The 19,692-nt window shown below is 53.1% G+C and overlaps 1 protein-coding gene across 1 annotated transcript; it reads right to left on the reverse strand.

Annotated features, from left to right (window-relative positions):
- Nucleotides 1–1,250: 1,250 nt before the first annotated feature.
- On the reverse strand, nt 1,251–9,017 carry FAM210B (family with sequence similarity 210 member B). Its single transcript, XM_039236900.1, has 3 exons — nt 8,767–9,017; nt 2,449–2,624; nt 1,251–1,989 (listed from the first exon to the last, which is right to left on the reverse strand). The coding sequence occupies exons 1-3, from the start codon at nt 8,950–8,952 to the stop codon at nt 1,773–1,775; spliced, it is 579 nt and encodes a 192-aa protein (XP_039092831.1). The 5' UTR covers nt 8,953–9,017; the 3' UTR covers nt 1,251–1,772.
- Nucleotides 9,018–19,692: the final 10,675 nt, after the last annotated feature.

Genomic DNA, 19,692 nt, shown 5'->3' on the forward strand with positions numbered 1-19,692 from the left:
GGTCCCTGGAATTAGAGCCCAGAAGGGCAGATCCAACTTTAAATCGGTAAAACCTTTTGGCAATGGGCTAATTGCTTTAAAAGGGGAGAAAAGGCCACTTTAAAGATCTTGCAAGTGGAGGATTTGTCCCGCAGAGCTTGGAAAAGTTAACTGAAATAAATTATAGACACAGGTTGCTAAGGCTTAACCAGGGAACTGTCAGCAGCCAGGTGGTAAAAGCAGGATGGTCAATTTCTGGTTCCTTTAGCTGATTGTCACATATGCAGTTAAGCAAACAAAAACTGGACCCCCCTCGGCCATGGCGGCAGGGTAGGACTGGCTGAATTGGGTTCCTGGTGTGGACATGCTTTGTGTGGGTACAGCCTGGCATGAATCCCACAGAAGGGACCTCCCTCTGGTTTGCCTGCTCTGCTCCGCTCTGCTTCAGGGACAGCAATCTCAATTTGGATCTGTGAGCTTGAGTTTCTGTTCTTCATGAATGTCCCTAACAGCAAAGGGGAAGACCTCAGATCAGATACCCTTTACCGGGTAAAACTGGATCAACAGAAAGTAATTACAAACACCCCCCCCCCCCCCCCCCCCCCCCCCCCCCCCCCCCCCCGTTATTTTGTATTATTTTGCAGTTGTCTCCCATTTACAGCAAGTGCTACTCAGTTTCTCTTTTAGAGAGTGATACAAAACCTTTTCATATATAACANACCGGGTAAAACTGGATCAACAGAAAGTAATTACCCCCCCCCCCCCCCCCCCCGCCCCGTCCCTCCATCCCTGTTTCGGTTATTTTGTATTATTTTGCAGTTGTCTCCCATTTACAGCAAGTGCTACTCAGTTTCTCTTTTAGAGAGTGATACAAAACCTTTTCATATATAACATAATTTCGACTCAATTAAAAATGGAAGTAGCCACAATGCAAACATTGTGACCATAGTTCTGGAATGTCTGAAGTTGGAGATCTAGAGGGTTGAGCAAAGATTGTCTTAGCTTTCTGTATGCGCAGTGTCCAAATGCACCTGTGGACGAGGCCCGGCCGAAGCCAAGTGATGCCATTACCATTGGACAAAGTCTCCATATTTTACCTAAACAGGGACAGACAACCCCGACCTACTTTCATGAAATCTGAGAAAACCCACCTGACGTAGGCACCCGTCCTGTCCAGATGGGAAGGGGGTTTAGGATCAACAAAACATAAATACTTGTGTTGTTTTCTCCCCCGTGAAACAAGTATAATGAATGTCAATGTGTTGATGCTAATTTAGATCCTCATTACATACTGGGAAGGCTTAAATCCTGCTTCACTAATCGTGGCCCTGGCAGCCATTTTGCAGAATATTGCATATTAAACCACAGGCAGCCTGAGAGCAGATATTGGAGAAAGGGGACTTTTTAAAACCAGCTTAATGAATCGCTGCCCTTTACGAAGTAGAGCAGAGACGGGCCCCTGGGGCTTCTGCAGACGAGAACCTCACCAACAATCTTCCAGAAGGAATTTGTTGGAGACGACAAATTTGTTGGAGCTCGATTTGTGATGTTTTGCTGACATTTTAGATGAGGTATCCAAGCCCCGGGATGATTAGCATTTACATTTGTGAAGCAAAATAATTATAATTATTTTTTTTAAAAAACCCTGAATTTTGCTGGGAAAGGTAAAACTTACTCATGAGAACATAGCAATTCGTTTCCGGCCCCCCCTACCCCCAAAAAGCTATATCCTAAGACTAGCCCCAAATTCTATTTAGAGAACTAGGTTTTTAGGCCCACAATTGAAGAGTTCATCAAGGCTTTGCAGCTGGAGGTTTAAAAAGTCCCACTCTGCGAAAATATCTGACGATGAAGGGCACGGAGACCAGGGTGATGCTGATTCTCACGGGTGCAAACAGCTTGTGGATGGCGTAGGCCACCACGAAGGTGCTTGTGCCCGCCGCCATCTTCGACTGTACCAGCGACTCCTTGAATCCGAGCTTAAGCAGGACTGCAGACATGTCCACACCGCTGGGGGAAGAGGCAAGGGAGGGAAGGAAAAAAAAAAAAAAAAAAGATTATTACTGCCAAGGATTAGACCGTAGATTTGGCTCTAAAATTTAAGGTATTTAAAAAATGTGGGGTGCCTGGGTGGCTCCGTCGGTTAAGTGTCTGACTTCAGGTCATGATCTCACAGTTCATGGGTTTGAGCCCCATGTCGGTCTCTGTGCTGACAGCTCAGAGCCTGGAGCCTGCTTCCCATTCTGTGTCTCCCTCCCTCTCTGCCCCTCCCCTGCTCATGCTCGCTCTCGCTCGCTCTCTCTCTCTCTCTCTCTCTCTCTCTCACAAATAAACATGATTTTTTTTTAAGTATTTAAAAAATGTGATGAAAGTAGCTAAATGCACAAAAAATTCGTACGAAAAATGTTCTCCTTCACAAAGAAGCCTCTTTGATCGTAAAGAAAGATCTGTCACCGCCAGAGACCTTACCTTGAGACGACCGTGTAGAAGACGCCCAAGGAGATTAAGGAGACTCCGATGTGCAGCGACACGCCGACGGCACCATACTCCTGAAAAATCTTTCTCAGCTGCTGGGACTTGCTTTGCTTTTTCTCCTCTGTGCTGCCGCCGTCCCTGCCGGTCGTCGCAGGGATTCGGCTGGGCTCCTGCGCGGAGACCAGAGACGGGAGAGGTGCTGGGGCAGGAACGGGCAGCTTACGTGTCGCCCTGAGTTCCGCGCGCCTTCCCACCCCGTGGGAGACCCGTCGCCCTCTTCCTCCTCAGTCAGCTGAGGCGAATGCCCACGTCAACACGGAGTGCACCCAACGGCCGGGTGTCGGGTGCGATGGCCGGAACGATGGGCCCCAAAGATGTCCGCGTCCTAATCTCCAGAACCTGTGAATACGTTACCTTACGTTGCAAAACGATTCTGCACTGTGACTAAGGCTAAGGGTCCCGAGATGGGCAGATCGTCACTGATCTTCCCGAGGGGGACCGGTGTGATCCCAAGGGCCCTTCTCCCTGCAGAGAGGGAGGCAGGAGGGTCCGGCGAGATGTGGGGACAGAAGCAGCGGCACAAGTGAAGGGGCTTGTCCTGCCGGTTTGGAAGCCGGGCGAAGGGGCCACGGGCCCGTGAGTGCGTGCGGCCCGTGGAAACTGGAGAAGTCAGGAAACGGATTCTCCCTCAGAGCCCCCCGAAGGGACCCGCCAGCGCCTCGACTTTAGCCCGCTGCAGACCCATGTTAGACTTCTGGCCTCCGCTCCTGTAATAAGTCTGTGTCGTTTTAAGCCCCTGATTTCCGGTAAGCTGTTCGAGCAGCAACAGTAACTAAAACCTGGGGTTCACACGCGTGCTTTGTGAAGCACCTTCTCTGAGCCGGGCAAGGCTCGCATGCCTCTCTCCACCTGCTGTGCACTCTCCTCACAACCCACTTCCAGGTAGATCCTAACTTTCTTCCTAAATCACAGAGGAGCAACACAGGGTTCCAGAGGCCAAAGAACTGGCCCCAAGCCACCAATACTCCAACCCAGGGCCTCTGGGTCCACAGCCTGAACATATGACACGCGTCCTAGATCCACAAACCAGGGCACGTGTGCGAAATACAGTGGGCCAGAAGCTATGGCAGATTCACCAACAGAATCGAGGTTCACCCCTGAGCTCTGGACAGACAGAGGGAGGGCTGATTCCTGGGCCATAAATGCACTGCCTGGGGTTTGCACAGAAACGCGCATCTATTAACATTTATTGAGCACCTACAGGGGGAAACAGAAAACCCAAAAACACCGGATTTAAAAAAAAAAAAAAAAAAAGGCAAGCTCTGGGGCTCCTGGGTGGCTCAGTTGGTTAAGTGCCCTACTTTTGTTGGGGTCATGATCTCGGGTTTGTGGGTTCGAGCCCCGCATAGGGCTCTGTGCTGACAGCTCGGAGCCTGGAGCCTGCTTGGAATTCTGTCTTCCTCTCTCTCTGCCCCTCCCCTGCTCATGCTGTCTCTTTCTCAAAGTAAATAAACATTAACAAAATTTTTTTTAAAAAGCTCCTTCTCAATATGGAGAGTACTTTTTTATGAAATGATTTCTTGAATCCTGATGACCTGTCTCCCAGCTCTTCTTGGGAGGAAGTATCTGGGTCGCCTTGCAGCAGGAAGGCTTTTTTCCTTATATTTTTAGAGTGCGCAGCATCGAGGGAGATGCGTGACAGCCCGGAGTCCCCACGTCGTAGGGGCAGGACTCCCCAGAGGGAAAATAAAACAGCAAAGGGACCTAGCGCAGTACCTCCACACCCAGCAAGGTTCCTCTGGGCTGCAGGGGCCCTCCCAGCCCCGCCCCTGCCCTGTAGGCTTGAGCTCTGACTCAGCAAGCTTCCAGGTGGCCCAGGTGCTCCCAGTCCATCTGTACCTCTGTCCAGGTGCGCAGCGGCTGATTCTGTGCTCTGGGGCGAGGCCTGGGCGCAGGGGTTAGTTATCGGTTGCCCGGGTTTGCCAGGAAAGCCCCTGCTTCCCAGCCCTGCCTCCCCCTCTCGGCTCTTCCCTGCCCTCAGCATGTTCTCATGGAGGGCCTTCCCCTGTCCTCAGGTGCTCCTGCCGTGCATGGTGGGCTCCTCCCCGTAAGCTTCGCTCCTGGAGTTAACCTCAATATCATTAAATGCTGCTCCCATTCCTGGGAATTGAACGTGGAGGCCACTTGCAAACTTAAGAAAACAAAGACTTCACAAAAGGGGACAGGCGGTTGAGATCCAGGACTGGATCATGGGTCTCAAGAGAGTGCATTCCTTTTTTTTTTTTTTAATTCTTTTTATTTTTTATTTTTAAGTAATCTGTGCACCCAACATGGGGCTCGAACTGACAACCCCGAGATCCAGAGTGGCACACTCCACCACCGAGGCGGCCGGGCGCCCCTCAGGCAGTGCATGCTGCTAGGTAGCCCCATAGTATTTAGGAAAGGCCTGGGGAAAACCATCTGTGTCCTCAGGGCAGGCCCCAGGCTTAGCACTTGGCAGGTGTCGTTTGTAAAACCCCTCATGGTAAACCCAGGAGTGGGCGCCTCTGTGACTCTGGGGAAAGACTGAGGTTCTGGGGAAGCGGCGAGCTGGCTGGCGGTGCCTGGCCTGGTCACTGCACTGGCCACCATGAGGCCACATGGCTTCTGTGGTCAGACTTGCTTTCATGCCCTATAAAGGCTGAACACGCCTAAAGTTCTGGACCGCTTTCCCAGGACTTCAAGGCTTTGGCTGGGGGCAGGGAAACCAGTCAGTCCCTTTAGGGCTGCCAGCACATGCGATCCTGCCTTTCCTCCAAGCTTCTGTCTGGCTCTGTAGGCCAGCGGCCAGCGGCCACCACCCACTGCCCAGCGGCCAGCGGCCAGCAGCCAGCGGCCAGAACGGCTGCTCAGAGCTCAGACTCTTGCTGATAAACAAGGCCCCACCCGCCCTTCCACTGCTGAGGAAGCACTGCAGATGGAGGCTGCCGGATGCCAGGCGCTGATAGGACAGTAATCTACGATCTACAGCCCAAGTGCCAGCCAGAGTCCTGAGGCCGAGGAGGGAGAAAGCCCCTTTCATTTCCCACCCTTGACACTTGCCCCGACAGAACTTAATTATGCCCCGGCTGTCCATTCACCAGAGCTGAGTGGCGCTGTCTCTGTTGAGGGCTCCTTTCTTTACGACCTCGGTTCTGGCAAAAGGCCTTTTGGCCAAAAAAGAAAAATACAGAGGCAGCCAGCCTTCCAGCTACAGAATAAGCAGCATTTACTGCAAAACAACGGGAGGGATAAAATATTCAGCCACACGGACGATCCCTTGTTAGCCAGCAGCCGGGTTCATTGCTAACTTTCTAGAGTTAGAATCTTGGACGGGTTTCTTCCCTTTATCGTGGTGAAAGGAAGTCTCTTTGAGCATTGTGAGCCAATCCCTGTTCTTCCTAACCCCGGAGGAGCCTGAAGAAGCTAAAATAAAGGAATGTGGGAGGGAGTAACTTGCAAGGAGTGGAAACATTTCCAGGCATTCATTTCTTTGTGAAATAACATGTTAAGTACCTGTGATCTGATATGTCAGGCACGGCCCCGCGTGTATGTAACATTGTACATCCCCTAGTGTCTGTGCTTAGCCAAGGTGCTTTTAATCCGTGTGTGTGTGTGTGTGTGTGTGAGAGAGAGAGAGAGAGAGGCTGCCTCCTCCCCTCAACCCTCATAGCTATTAAAATACAAAAGGCTGTATGAGAAAGGGCAGGAAGGTTTGGGGAACAAGCCAAAGGTTTTGTTCACGAGTGGCTCACACTGTCTGGAGCGATACCTGTTTTCAATCGTTCACTAGGAAATAATAATAATACTGAACACTACGTTGTATTTGCTTACACCAAGCTTTGCTCTGAATACTCTGAAAATATTAATTCAGATAATCCTCACAACAACCTCTGAGACACGCACTACGTCATCCTAACTTAACAGAAGAGGATCCGGGAAGCCCAGAGAGGTTGAGTTACCTTTCAGAGGGTCACACAGGAATGATCTGTCAGAGCTGGGATCTGAACCCGCCAAGTCTGGTTCCAAGGCTTTCGCCTTAATAACTAGGCTATGTGCCTACTCATGGATAACAGCTCTACGCGAGGCACGGCTGTAAGTGTAGGGGACTGAGCAATGAACGAGGCAGACAAAACTCCACCCTCAGGGGGCCTAGGGTCTCCTGGGAGGGAAGGGGCATAAAGAGAAAAGCAAAGCACCGGGGCTGCTAGATGTGACGAGTGCTGTGGAGAAACAGCCGGGAGGGGAGGCAGGCGGGTCGGACTGTGGGCGGGGGCGCTGCCAGCTTACAGAAGGTCATCAGGAAGCAGCTCCCTGAAGAGACAGCACGTGAGCAGAACCGACTGAGGTGAAGACACCGGGGCTCAAAGGGAGCCAGTCATTTGCCCCAGATTTCCCTCCCGCAGTGTGAGTGCAGGCGGGCTGGGCCGCTCTGTTAGGGAACAGGACACTGACTCGGGTTAAGTGAAAAGGGCAGGATTCTCCCAGTTAGAGTGGAGACCCCCCCACTGAAGGCAGCCATGCGTGTGTCTCTCGGGTACTTAAATTCCTGGCACATTTGGAGACCGCACTGCACTCCCTCCTCCCAGTGGCCAAAACCGAGGGGCCTGTGAGTTCCAGGGGCAGCTGCCAGGGGCGCCTTCCCCCTGCACCCAGGCCCCACTGGGGAAGTGACACTGAGTGCTGGGTATGTTTTGGCCTAACATCTTGTTAGGTTCTGATCCCACTTGGATCCTGCCCATCTACCAGCAGCCGAAGGGGCCCTGGATTTACACACTGACTGTGACACTAACAACGGTAGCTAACATTAATTTAGAACACATCCGCTGCCAGATACGCACGTTACCTTGTTTCTCAAGCTTCATGAAATGTGAGTTGTCAACATCCCATTTTATGGGCAAAAGAACTGAGAAATAGATGCGGGAATCTGATCAAGGCCACAGAACTAGTGAGTAGAGGCAGGGATACGGGGAATCTGAGACCATATGTATCACCACTGAATACACACATCATGCACACACATACACACGTTTGTGCATGCTCACACACAAACCCGCCAGGCCTGGGCTGGGGACAAAGCTAATGTGGCTGATGGGACACACCAGCAAGTCAGACCATTCCAGATGACAAGTGCAGGGACTGACGGGGGCGAGGGGGCAGTGGAGGCACCCAAGGTATCACTGGTGGTCAGGGAAGGCTTCCTGGAGGAAGGGACAGGTGGGCTGATTCATGAAGATCTATCACTGGGAGGCAGCCAGATGTGTGTAGAGGGCTCAGGATTTAGAGACAAGATCTACTGCCTACCAGAGGGGGGAGCAGGAGGCCCAGGAAGGGTGTGAGTCGAATCCCCAGGGAACCCTCATTCAGCAAGCCCCACTGGCACCCTGCTCAGGCCTGCTTCCCAGCTCTTCTGGGGAAGGTCCTACTTGTAGTCCTTTGAAAAGTCAGCAAACAGGCTCAGAGCCTGCAGCCTCCTTGGGGTGAGGTCACTCACATGGCAGGTGAGCGGAGGGGCTGGAGTCCCAGCCCCTGGGGAAGGGACGACAGAAGCAGGCAGGCAAACCTGGGGCGCTCCTCGGCCAGGAGGCCGGGTTCTTCGAGTCCCAGCTTGTTAGCCCTGTGTCTCCAGGCTGCACTACTTTACTACCGTTTTAAGGAGAGGAACTAAAAAAAAAACCCCAAAACAAAAACCTAACTGATTTTTTTTCTTACAGGAAAGTCCGTATTACCACTCCGAAGGCAAACAGTGTCACTTACCATACATTGAAGGCAACTGAAACGAAACCGGATGAAACAACAGTGTGTTTCTTGCACGAGTCTCGCCTGAAGTCTGGCGGGGAGGCCTGGTCTTTTGATTAGATAAAAAGGAGTAGCAGCAAGTGCTGGGAGGTGCTCAGGGCGGCAGCGCCCCGAGCCGTTCGCCCCCCGCCCTGTGCCGGGGCGGCTCCAGCGCCGCTCGCAGAGCCAACGACTGTGACAGTCAAGGGAAGTCCTTGGTTCCAAGTTCAGGCCGAGCTACCGTTCTCTGGGCAACCACCACGTACCGGCCGACGCTCCGGGAACCCGGGGCTCTGCCAGGGGCCGAGTGACCTTGGGCAGGTCACCAGACCGCCCTGAGCCTCAATTTCTCCGGCTGTCAACTGGGAGGCTCGCCACCTCGGCTTGTAGGGGCTGGGGCCGTGGGAACCCGGGAGGGGCTCGGTCTCACGCAGCTGGGCAAGCGAGGCTGTCCCTCCGCGGAGGTGGGCCGGGGTCCGGGCGCCCCGGGAGCAGGGTGGGGGTGGGGAGGCTTACCTGGTGGCCCCGGCTGTGCCCGCGGGCCGCACGCAGCAGCGGGGCGCCGGGCCCGGGCCGGAGCCGCGGCAGTAACAGGGGCGGCGGCGCGTAGGGAGTAGCGACGCCCAGGGGCCAGGGAGCGCGAGGCCGGACCCGGGCGCCCACCCGGCCCGCGGGGCCCAGCAGCGCCAGCAGCCCGGCCATGGCGCGCGGCGGAGCGCTGCCGCGGGCGCAGCGGACCCGAGTGGGAGCGGGCGCCGGTGGGCGGGACCCGCCGCAGCCGGAGCCCGGAGCGGCGTGGGCGGGACCGGAGCCGCGCGATCCCTCCAGGCCCCGCCCAGCCACCCCGCCCCTCCGGCTCCCGAGCCGCGCGCGGAGGCGGAGTCGGCGGGGCCAGAGGCGCGCGATCCCTCCAGGCCCCGCCCACCGCCCCCGCCCCTCTGGAAAGGGCCGCACGCGGGGTGGGCGGGGCCGGAGCCGAACGCCGAGGGGGCGGGGCCGGACCCGGAGCGCCTGGCAGAGTTCGCGGGGCGGGAGATTCGTGCCTGTTCCCGATCTTTGGAGTTTATGCTGCGTGGATTCTGCGGTGTTCTGTAGGTTAGAAGAGTCGGGGGGCGGGGGGCAGCCCAGATTCGAGAGTGAGGGGGTTACACTTTTCCAACGTGATGGAAAGTGGAGAGGTCACATGAGCAAGGCTCGTGGGATGGAAATACCGTTGTGACCATCTTTGAGAAATACAGTGGGTCACAGTATCTAATAACCATTAACGGATGATAATGATAATAATAATCTTTGGTCTCCATTCTACAGAAGAAGAAACTGAGGCTCAAAGAAGTAGAGGCTTCCCTGAGGCTTCTTATCTTCGTACACTTCTCAGGCCTAACATATTTAGAATTTTTTGGTTGAAATTAGAGGATTCTGAATGTTTCTAAATCTTAGCTATTTTAGAAGAAAAGAATTTAGCACGGGGAACTAGTGCTTGGAAAATCATTGGAAAAGCTAGAGAAGTGGTAGTAGGCTGAGCCCCCAGGAGACTCCCCGGACACAGCAACAGTGGCCGGGAAGAGAAGGAGGCCCCTCAGCCACAGTTGAGAAGGTGGGCATCAGGAGCTGGCCGGTGGAATGAATCAATTCTAGAACATACTGCCGTAGCTGCGATTCAGGGGTCAGGAAACTGCCGCCACCGCACCTGCTTTCCAGCTCCCATGGGACAGGTTACTGGACTCTGGAAAGGGGGGTTGTGTCTCCACCACAACAGCCTGTCCACACCCACCTGGAGACCAGACACCTCCGCATCTCTGCAAACTTGTTTACCAGCACCAAAGAGCCCAAGCCGCAGGACGATGCTTCTGCCGCATGTCCATCTTCAAAATATTGTGCAAGTGTAGCCAGTTGGCAGACAAATTCATATCCAGAAGCTCAGCTGCAAAGGAGTCAGAAACCTTAGACTTTCTGTCCAGAGGGTCCTGGAAGGAGCTGAGAATTGATGTACCTAAATTCAGTTGTGCAGCAAATGAAAACTCTTTCCCCAACGCCCATGCTTCGGCCCACCATGAAAAGCCCCTTCTGTCCCATTGGCTAGAACGGGGTCACATGATCACTCTTAGCTGCAAGGGAGTCTGGAACTTGAGGATCTGGCAAAAGCAAGTAGAATTGGCTTTGGAGCAGGCACCTTGTCTTCCCGAACACAGTTGAGGATCTGTTGGCAAAGAGGAGGATGATGGCTTTGGGAGGTGGGGTCCTAACTCACAGCAGGTCCCACAGGGCTGTGTGTGCATGTGCGGTGGGGGAGTGGGTAACACAGGAATGTTTGTGTGCGAGTGGGAAGTGGCACACGTGTGTGTGTGTGTGTGTGTGTGTGAAGGGTTGAGATGGAAGGGGTGAGGTGCTGAAGGAGGAAGAGTCCTCCTCTCCAGCAGAGGAGCCCCTTTCCCCAGTTTCCAAGGGAACATGTTATTGATCTGCTCTGGGGTCCAGGGCCTGTGATTACCCAGGTGGCTTGTTTCCATAGGAGTGTGGGGGCTCCATGCCCCAGCACAGGCAGGGGAACTGGGTTAGGACAGAAAGTGGAAGTGTTTGGGGCCAACTGCTGTGTTTTCTCCCAGGGCTTGTATTCTCTGAACATACCTGAGTCTTCCTGTGGGCAAGAGCGCGTTTCTTCTTTTCTTTCTCCCTTTGTTAGATTATGCAGTGACTGTTCCAAATGCTTTCTGCCCAGAGGGGAAGCTTGAGTCTTCACTCATGGCCCGGGGCCTCCTCCGTGTATCTCTCCACACCATTCCTCACCTCTTCCTGTTTCTGCCCTTTTTCCCAAGGCAAACGCAACTACCCCCGCCCATCCATCACTTCTTGCATCCTCTCTATTGCTTTCTGATCAGCAGTTATTATTCTGAACACTTGCTGATTGCCAGGTGCTGTGCTGGGTGAAAGGAAGGCCTTGTTGTTTGAAGACTTGGTGGTTAGCCTCATGGCCGTGGTGTGGTACAGGCCTGGCTCAGAACCTGGCTCGGCCCTGAACCTTTGCGAAGGGACCCCAAATAAGTCTCTGCTTCTTCGTTTGTAAGAAGTGGGAGCCCTCGCATCTATCTCTAAGGGTGCTGTGAAGATGATACATGATCATGTGTTAAATGCTGCAAAGTATTCTAAGTTTTGATACACCATGACTTATTTAATCCAATCTCCTCGTAACGGATGTTATGGACTGAATGCTTGTATCCCTTCACCCTGCAAATTCCTATGTTGAAGCACTAGCTTTTGGTATGATGGTATTAGGAGAGAAGGAATTCAGGAGGGAAATAGGGTTAGGTTAGGTCATAGCTTGAGCTCTCATCATGGGATTAGTGCCCTTCTAAGACGTGGAAGAGACCCTGCACTCTCTCTGCCTGCCACATAAGGCCACCGTGAGGAGGCATCCGCAAGCCGGGAAGATGGCTGTCACCAGCTCCGGACTGGGCTGCAGCACCCTGATCTCAGACTTCCAGCCTGCAGGGCTGTGAGGCAAAGCTTCGGTTGTTCGAGTCCCCAGTCTGTGGTATTTTGTTAGAGGAGCGCAAGTAGACTCATATAGATTATAATAGATGATTTCTTTTCTTTTGGTATTATAATGTGAACTTAATGGCCAAATCTGCTAGCCCCTTTTTTCAATATCCATTATTTGTAATGTCTTGTAGCAATGGATCCTATTAGTAACCCTCTCCTTGAAATAATCTCATCCCTTCACATACTGGTTTATTCAGCATGTCCTTACTGGGTACCGATGACGTGTGTGGGCTTTGCTTCCATCACACAACGCCTACTGATCCTTGTCCCTCGGCAGAGGGAGATGTGTATTCACGCATCTGTTCCGCACCTATGCATTCAGCATCCACGTGGTGCTAGGTGCTGCGCTGGGCACGAAGGAGACGGAGAAGAAGTACAGGTCGGGAGCGCCTGGGTGGCTTAGTCGGTTAAGCGTCCGACTTTCGCTTAGGTCATGATCTCGCGGTTCGTGGGTTCGAGCCCCGTGTCGGGCTCTGTGCAGACTGCCAGCTCAGAGCCTGGAGCCTGTTTCAGTCTGTGACTCCCTCTCTCTCTGACCCTCCCCTACTCACGCTGTCTCTGTCTCTCTCTCTCTCCTAGAAATAAATAAAATATTAAAAAAAAAAAAAGAAGTACAGGTCGGGGCTCTAGGCATTGAGATGACAAAGAAAGAGCCTTCAATCCCCTCCGTTCCGAGGACATGGGACTCCCCCCACCCCTGAAGCCTGTGTGGAGAAAGGTCACCAGCGGTCGCTGCAGCCTCCTTCTGGCTCACCCTGCGGGAGTCCTGACCCTATTTGAACTGGGACTCACTTTGGGTCATCTTCTCTGCTTTTCTCCATCTCTCTGGGGAAGAATCGTGGCTGAGAACATGGGCGGGGGTGTGGGGTGACCTGGGTTTGATTCTGAGTCTGCCACCTACTGACTGTGGTACCCTGGCAAGTCATTCCCATCTCAGTGCCTTGGGTTTCTTGTCTCCGGAATGTGGACAATAGTAGACACCTTAGTGCTGGTGTGAGGCTTGAACTGGACACTGGCTTTAAAAAAAAATTTTTTTAATGTTTATTTATTTTTGAGACAGAGAGAGACAGAGGGAGGCAGAGCGTGAGCAGGGGAGGGGCAGAGAGGGATGGAGACACAGAATCTGAAACAGGCTCCAGGCTCTGAGCTGTCAGCACAGAGCCCGATACGAGGCTCAAACCCACAAACCGCAAGATCATGACCTGAGCTGAAGTCAGACACTTAACCGACTGAGCCCCCCAGGCACTCTGGACACCAGCTTTCAAGTGCTTCGCCCACTGCCTGGCCTGTGGCAGGGGCTCAGAAAATGTGAGTGGTAAGGAGATTCTGAATTCTCCCGCCTCAGTTCCTGCTTTGTTGGGTTTTCTCTTTGTTTTTCCACTAATAAGTAGAAGATTGGGGACTAATGACATTTTGTGGTTTGGGGCCAAGACCTTGGGGCTCTGGGATCAGATTGCCTGGGGTGTGCTCCCACTTTACTGTGCACTATGTGACTAAGGAGGTCACTCAATGTCTCTGAACCTCAGTTCGTGGTGAAATAGGAATGAGAATAGCACCCACCTCACAGGGTTGCTGAGAAGATAAGAGACATTACGCACCTAGGGTGCTTGGGATGGGATCTGGAGCGTGCAATGCCCTCCAGAAAGCTAATCATACTACACATGGTGACCATGGTTGTTTCTTTTCATTCATTCATTCATTCTGAGAAGAAGGTGAATGGTGTGGGCTAGACAGAAATAAAGGCTTCGAGGTGGGGGGCACAGGGCATGAGACGTGAGCTGTCCAGTTCTTTGAAGCCACGCATGGGGAGACACTACGTATAAAACCACCCCTGAGAAAAATGGTAGCTTGTTGGAGGACGGAGTTGCTGAGATGCACCTGAGAATCTCTTGATTGTTTTCGAGATAAACACATGTCGCTGTTCAGTGCGTAGGAAGGATTTGGGTTAATCGGGACTATGATGTCTGAAGTTTTTTTTGTTTGTTTTTGTATGATGTCTGAGATGGTTGCTAATGAGAACGTCTGAAGTAGTTCCTAGTAACGATTTAAAGACTACTGACTCATATCCGAAAAGCATGGGGACGAACAGGACACAAAATCAATATAAAGCAAACCAGCGCCTACCTGTTCCGTTGGCAATTGTGGTGATTTTAAAAGCTCTATTGACTTTTTTTTCTTGATCATAATAAATACTACTTGCTCATTGTAAGAGATAAACTTCAAATGAGATGGCGGGTAACTTTGTTTATTCATTCCACAAACACGCTTTGAACACCTGCGCTCAGTCCTGGGGCCCATTCCAGGTGCTGGTGGCACAGCCGTGAACTGGGAAGGCACAGCGTCCCACAGAGCTTATGCTCTCCTGGGGAACAGATGTTGGGGAAACAGAATTTGAAACAGAAGCTGCTGACAATGCAGAAAGCCTTCTCACAAGAGGGAAAGAGAAAGAAAACAGGTTTATTACTGAATAAACATTAAGCCAGAATGGGATCCATATCACAGGCAATTCACCAGAGACAGAAAGAAAGCTCACCTGTTTGTGCAGCTGAGCAGGTGCAGCGCATTACGCCCATGTTCTCAGGGTAAATGAAAACTCGCTGTCAAGTAAGAGGACTTGAAAGCACCCTGTGTCACCCACAGTTCACCTCAAAGCCACTGGTAATTGGGACGGCCATTAGTGATTGCTAATTGTCTTTATCCAAAGGCATAACAAAACTTCTCGTATCTCTCTGACAAGCATGAGATTGTAACAGGGAGCTAGTCACCCGAGTGAGACCCTCCCCTACGCTGGGGGCTCAGGATGCTATCATTCTGCAGGTTTACATGTCAAAGCGTTGGCTCTCAGACTCTGAAGAAACACATTTCTGGGTTGAAAAACTGGCAACAGCTTATCTCACCTTTAAAAAGCTTTGCATGCATCTCGCAGGGGTAGAAAAGGAATTTTCAAGTTTTTTAAAGGAAATACTCTAAGAGAAGGAGGAGGGGTCTCTTTTTGCACCACGGAAAATTCATTAAAACAATTTTAAGTTATTTTTGAGTGAGTGAGTGGGGAAGGAGCAGAGTGAGGTGGAGGGGGGAAGGGGATCTGAAGTGGGTTCTGTGCTGACAGCAGAGAGCCTGATGTGGGGCTTGAACTCATGAACCGTGAAATCATGACCTGGGCTGAGGCCAGATGATTAACCGACTGAACCACCCAGTCACCCCAAATTCATTTTTTAAACTTGATCTCACCCTTATATAGACAGGCATTAAGTAAGTATACTCTGATGCTGGGGAGCAGTAAGTGCCACGTGGAAGAGAGGTAAGGGGTTGGGGGGTAGTGGGCGGGGTGATTTTAGATCAACGGGTCCAGTAGATGTCATGGAAGAGTTCCTTGTGCCCTGAGCCCGAAGCAAGGGAACCAGGAAGGGCTGTCCCAGGAGCAAGCCGGGTTAGGCTTTTGTGTCCTTCCAGGAAGCTTTCTACATGTGAATAGTCCCATCTAGGGGTGTGTGTGTGTGTGTGTGTGTGTGTGTGTGTGTGTTTCCAAAAATGGGATTATAATGTGTGCTTTGTTTGCTTTTTTTACCCGCTATCCTATCAAGGACATCTGTCCATGTGGGTAAACATGGAGCAGTCTAATATTTCTTTCTTCCTAAATTTTTAAACATGTTTATTCATTTTTGAGAAACGGAGACAGCACGAGCAGGGGAGGGGCAGAGAGAGAGGGAGACACAGAATCCGAAGCAGGCTCCAGGCTCTGAGCCGTCAGCACAGAGCCCAATGCGGGGCTCGAACCCACGAACCGTGAGATCATGACCTGAGCTGAAGCTGGTTGTTCAACCGACTGAGCCACCTAGGTGCTCCAACCTCATCTTTCTTTAAATGGCTGCATTGAGGGCCGCCTGGGTGGCTTAGTCGGTTAAGCGTCCGACTTTCACTTAGGTCATGATCTCGCGGTTCGTGGGTTCGAGCCCCACGTCGGGCTCTGTGCTGACTGCCAGCTTGGAGCCTGGAGCCTGTTTCAGTCTGTGACTCCCTCTCTCTCTGACCCTCCCCTGCTCATGCTGTCTCTCTCTCTCTCTCTCCTAGAAATAAATAAAAACATAAAAAAAAAAAATAAATGGCTGCATTGTATTCTCTGTGGTAGCCATGCCAGGAGGGATTTTACCCCTTTTCCTATTTGACGGACATTTGGGGTCTTCGCCCTGGAGGTGAGTGTCAGAAGGTCTGGAGTGAGGCCGGGCTTCAAGCTGAAGCTGTGCCACTTTCTTCCTGTAAGACAGGAAGTTCCTCACCCTGCACCCTGTTTCTGCCATACAAGAGGGGGCCAGGGATAGCAGGTACCCGCTGGGAGAATTGTGAGGACTCGAAGGATTAACACATGGAAAGTGCTCAGAATCCTGTCTGGCTCAGAACAGTCGGTGTTAGCTATTATTATAAATTACATTAATAACTAATGGTTTTTCTTTTTGGGTCATATGTTCTCTTATTCCCTCCCTCCTTCCCTTCCTTCTCTCCTCCCTCAAATATTTATTGAGCATCTATGATCTGTCCAGTATTGTGCCTGTTACGGGGTGGAGGACTCAGCACGGTCAGTGCTCGCCCAGAGCCTGCATTTTGGGTGGACTGTGGACAAACAGCCAAGTGAGGATAGCGTCATCAATTGTGGCATCGGGTGACGGATCGGAAAAGCCTCCGTGAGGAAGAGGGGGCACTGGCCGTTTGAAGGATGCCAAGCAGCAGGCACGGAGCGCTCAGGGGAAAGAGGGGCCCAGCAGAGCGGGCGCAGGGGTGCACGTCCGGAGAGGTGAGCTTGCCGTGCGGGGGGCCAGGACGCAAGGAGGGAGGGGCACGGCCGGGCCGGAAAAAGTCGCCAGGGGCCAGGGCAGTCGATTTCATTCTCGATGCAGTGGGTAAGGTGGACGGGCTTCCAGCCCGGGAGCGCCGCAGTCCGACGAGCGTGTTCATCAGGTCCCTGTGTCTGGTGTGCGGACACGGGTTGGAGGAGGCAAGACTGAGGCAGAGCCCCGGGGGGAGGATTTTGCAGACCTGGGGGGGAGGGGGAGGGGGAGGGAGAGAAAACGTGCCTCAGTCTCTGGTGGTGACACGGGCCACGTGGGAGGACGCGAGATGCACGTGGGAAGACGCGGGGGTGGGGCGAAGAGGGAGGGGCCTCCGGGATGGTCTCGGGGAGCATGTGACCCCGGGTTGACCCGCAGGGTGGCCCGGCGATTGGAGGGTCTTGGCCCTGCCCCTGACCGTGGGTTTGCCCCCGCCCACCGATGGGCGGGAGGGAGCCCTTTTCGAGGTTGCTGCCTGGAGGGAGGCGGGTGGTGTTGAGCCGGTCCCGACGCTGGCCGAGCTCCGTTGGGGCCTCTCTAGAAACTTTAAGCTTCTGGCGGTGGGGGCGCAGAGGCACCCCGCCCTAGGGTCCCTGGCTACTTAAAACCGCTCCTGGGGTGGCCTGCCTCGTCTTCCGTGTCTGTGCGCTGGCGGGTGTCAGATACCGGGGGGCCCGGGCGTGGGAACCCGCAGCGTCCGGGACTTCGCCCCCCGCTGCGGAGGGAGGCGGGCCCTCGGCTGGGTGGGGAAGACGGAAGAAGAAGCGGCTTGTGGGGTAAGTCGAGATTCTCCCTTTGGAAAGCTTCTGTTCCAGGGCCTGCGACAGGCATCGGCGGGAGCTGAGTCCCCTTCCGGAAAGCACGCTGGGCCAGTTCCCAGGCTTCGTCCAACACGTTCTAAAGTGATGTTGGTACTTGGATTCCCCCGGGGCCGCGCGCGCGCTCGAGTCGCTCATTTGTCTCCCAGCAATTTGGAGTGTTGCTCATTAGCCTTCCTGCGTTGGCCTCAAGCTCTGGGCACCGGTTTTGACCTGGGTCAGCGTGTCCTAGAACACTGGGCTCTAGCCTGGCACCGCCACCGACTGGCTTCTGGGAGTGACAGGCAAGTGATTTGAAGTCATTAGCGTAGTGCATCCTCACCATTTTCTCCCTGTCAGATGGTGACCGGTACCCAGGGTCACCAGGCCCGGGAGGGGCTCAGCAGGCAGGGAAGGCACCCCGCAGGAGGCCTGGGTGGGCGGGCGGCAAAGCCATCTGACTCACTTCGTTTCCCCTTTTTAAGAGATTTCCAGGAACAAAGGTGGCAGGTGGGGAGGGATTGGACCTTCCGCTAGCTCTCGGGGAAGAACGCTTCTTGTTACTTCCAGAACGCTTCTTGTTACTTCCAGATGCCGGCTGCCGGCTTGACTTTCAGTCCTGCTAGTGGCTTGTTAGCTGACTCTGGCCAAGTTACTTAACCTGAGTTTACTTCCTTATCTGTGGAACGGAGATAATAATGTTATCGACTTTATGGGAATGTTCAGTGGCGGTAAGGTTCTTGGAAGAGAGCCTGGCACATAGTAAATCCATGGTCCTTGCTATGGTACTCGTCTTGGGCGGGAAGACCGCTACTCATCATTCTTGTTATTATATTGCTATTATGTAGAGTAGATTCCGGCCTGACGTTGATAGCTGCTACTTCCTGCACACTCTGTTCCCTTTTTATGGATTGTCACATTTATGCCTAAATGCAACCCCTGGGGTGGGTAGTCTCATCATTTCCATTTTGCAGATGAGGCAGTTGAGGCTTAGGGAGGTTTGGGGAAGGTTATCTGGGGCTACAGGGCCCTCCCTGACATGGGGGGGGGGCTTTCTTCTCCTACGACGCGAGTTTATTGAAGCCTTAATCCGCAGCATCTGGGGCATGATTGGGGGCTGACCGCGCGCTCGTACACGAAGGCGGTCTGGACCTGAAGGTGGCTGGGATTGCAGAGCTCGGCCTCAGGACGGGAGTCAAGGCACCTGGGCCCCGCTGGTTTGCAGCCAGGTGGTGCGTGCAGGTGGTTCCCTGTGAGAGACCCTGGAGATTTGCCCTCAATAGTGTGGCCTGGAGCACGCATAACCCTGTTCTAGGCGCCCTTGGCCAGCAGGTGGCGCTGCAGGCCCTCCCGAGGCCCCGAGCGCACAGAGGCCAGGTCCCCGCCTGGGACTCGGGTTTGGGGCGAGTTAACATTTGCAGATGCAGCTATTGAAGTCAGTTCCCTGGGCAATGGCATCTCTGGCCGGTTCAGCGAATCGCTAACGCAGACGAGTCGCGGATTCACTTTTGTAGGAAGCCCGCATTAAATTCAGGCCTGAAAATGGAAATAATCTTATCACTTACTCCTCTGAGTCTTTTTTGGGTTGCTGTCCTTTTGTGTGTCAGTTTTTTGTGACCCCAACATTGGTCCACACTTCCGCAAAACGAATAGATCAGCTCACATAATGTCTTCAGGGAGAAGTATGTGAACCCAGCCGGTACCGTTTTTCAGAAGAGGACCTGAGGCTCAGACAAAGTGAACGGGTAGAGCCTGGAGGGAACCCCAGGTGGTCTGGCTCCATGGTTTTTTCCCTGTCTCCCAGCTATTGAGTAATTATCCTCCTCCTGACTTTCCAGGTCTCTCCCCCCTCCCCCTCCCCCTCCCCCTCCCCCATTCTCCCAGCAGAAAATGGGATCTTTATTGGTAGGGGTGAGGGGGTGGTGGAAGAAACAGGATGAAGAGAGAGGGGGTGTTTTCTGAGTGGTGAAAAGGGACTCCGGGGTACTGCACAGCAGCTGTGTTCGTGGCTGGGGACGGGTCTTTGGGATCTATGGGATGGGAAGTCATTTTGGGATCAGGAATGGCAAACCTTCCTTCCCCCACAGGGACAGACCCTGTGTCAATCGCCATCTAAGGGGGAAGCTGCCTGTGGCTCTAGCACATGGTGTGCCCAAGGAGGTTCTATCTCCTGAATTCTTTGTTTTTTGTGTTTTTTTTGAATGTTTATTTAAGAGAGAGAGAGAGAGAGAGAGAGAGAGCGGGGGAGGGGCAGAGAGAGAGAGGGAGACACAGAATCCGAAGCA

The sequence above is a fragment of the Hyaena hyaena genome, unplaced genomic scaffold, assembly GCF_003009895.1.
Source record: "Hyaena hyaena isolate Hyena2069 unplaced genomic scaffold, ASM300989v1 scaffold_119, whole genome shotgun sequence".
Classification (NCBI taxonomy): Eukaryota; Metazoa; Chordata; class Mammalia; order Carnivora; family Hyaenidae; genus Hyaena; species Hyaena hyaena.

What these genes read in the sequence shown, in the direction of transcription:
- FAM210B (XM_039236900.1), bottom strand. Translation starts at nt 8,952, where the DNA reads ATGGCCGGGCTGCTGGCGCTGCTGGGCCCCGCGGGCCGGGTGGGCGCC. An exon ending in GGCACAGCCGGGGCCACCAG is followed by an intron (nt 2,625 to 8,766) that starts GTAAGCCTCCCC and finishes GTCTCCGCGCAG; the next exon opens with GAGCCCAGCCGAATCCCTGC. An exon ending in TTCTACACGGTCGTCTCAAG is followed by an intron (nt 1,990 to 2,448) that starts GTAAGGTCTCTG and finishes CTCTTCCCCCAG; the next exon opens with CGGTGTGGACATGTCTGCAG.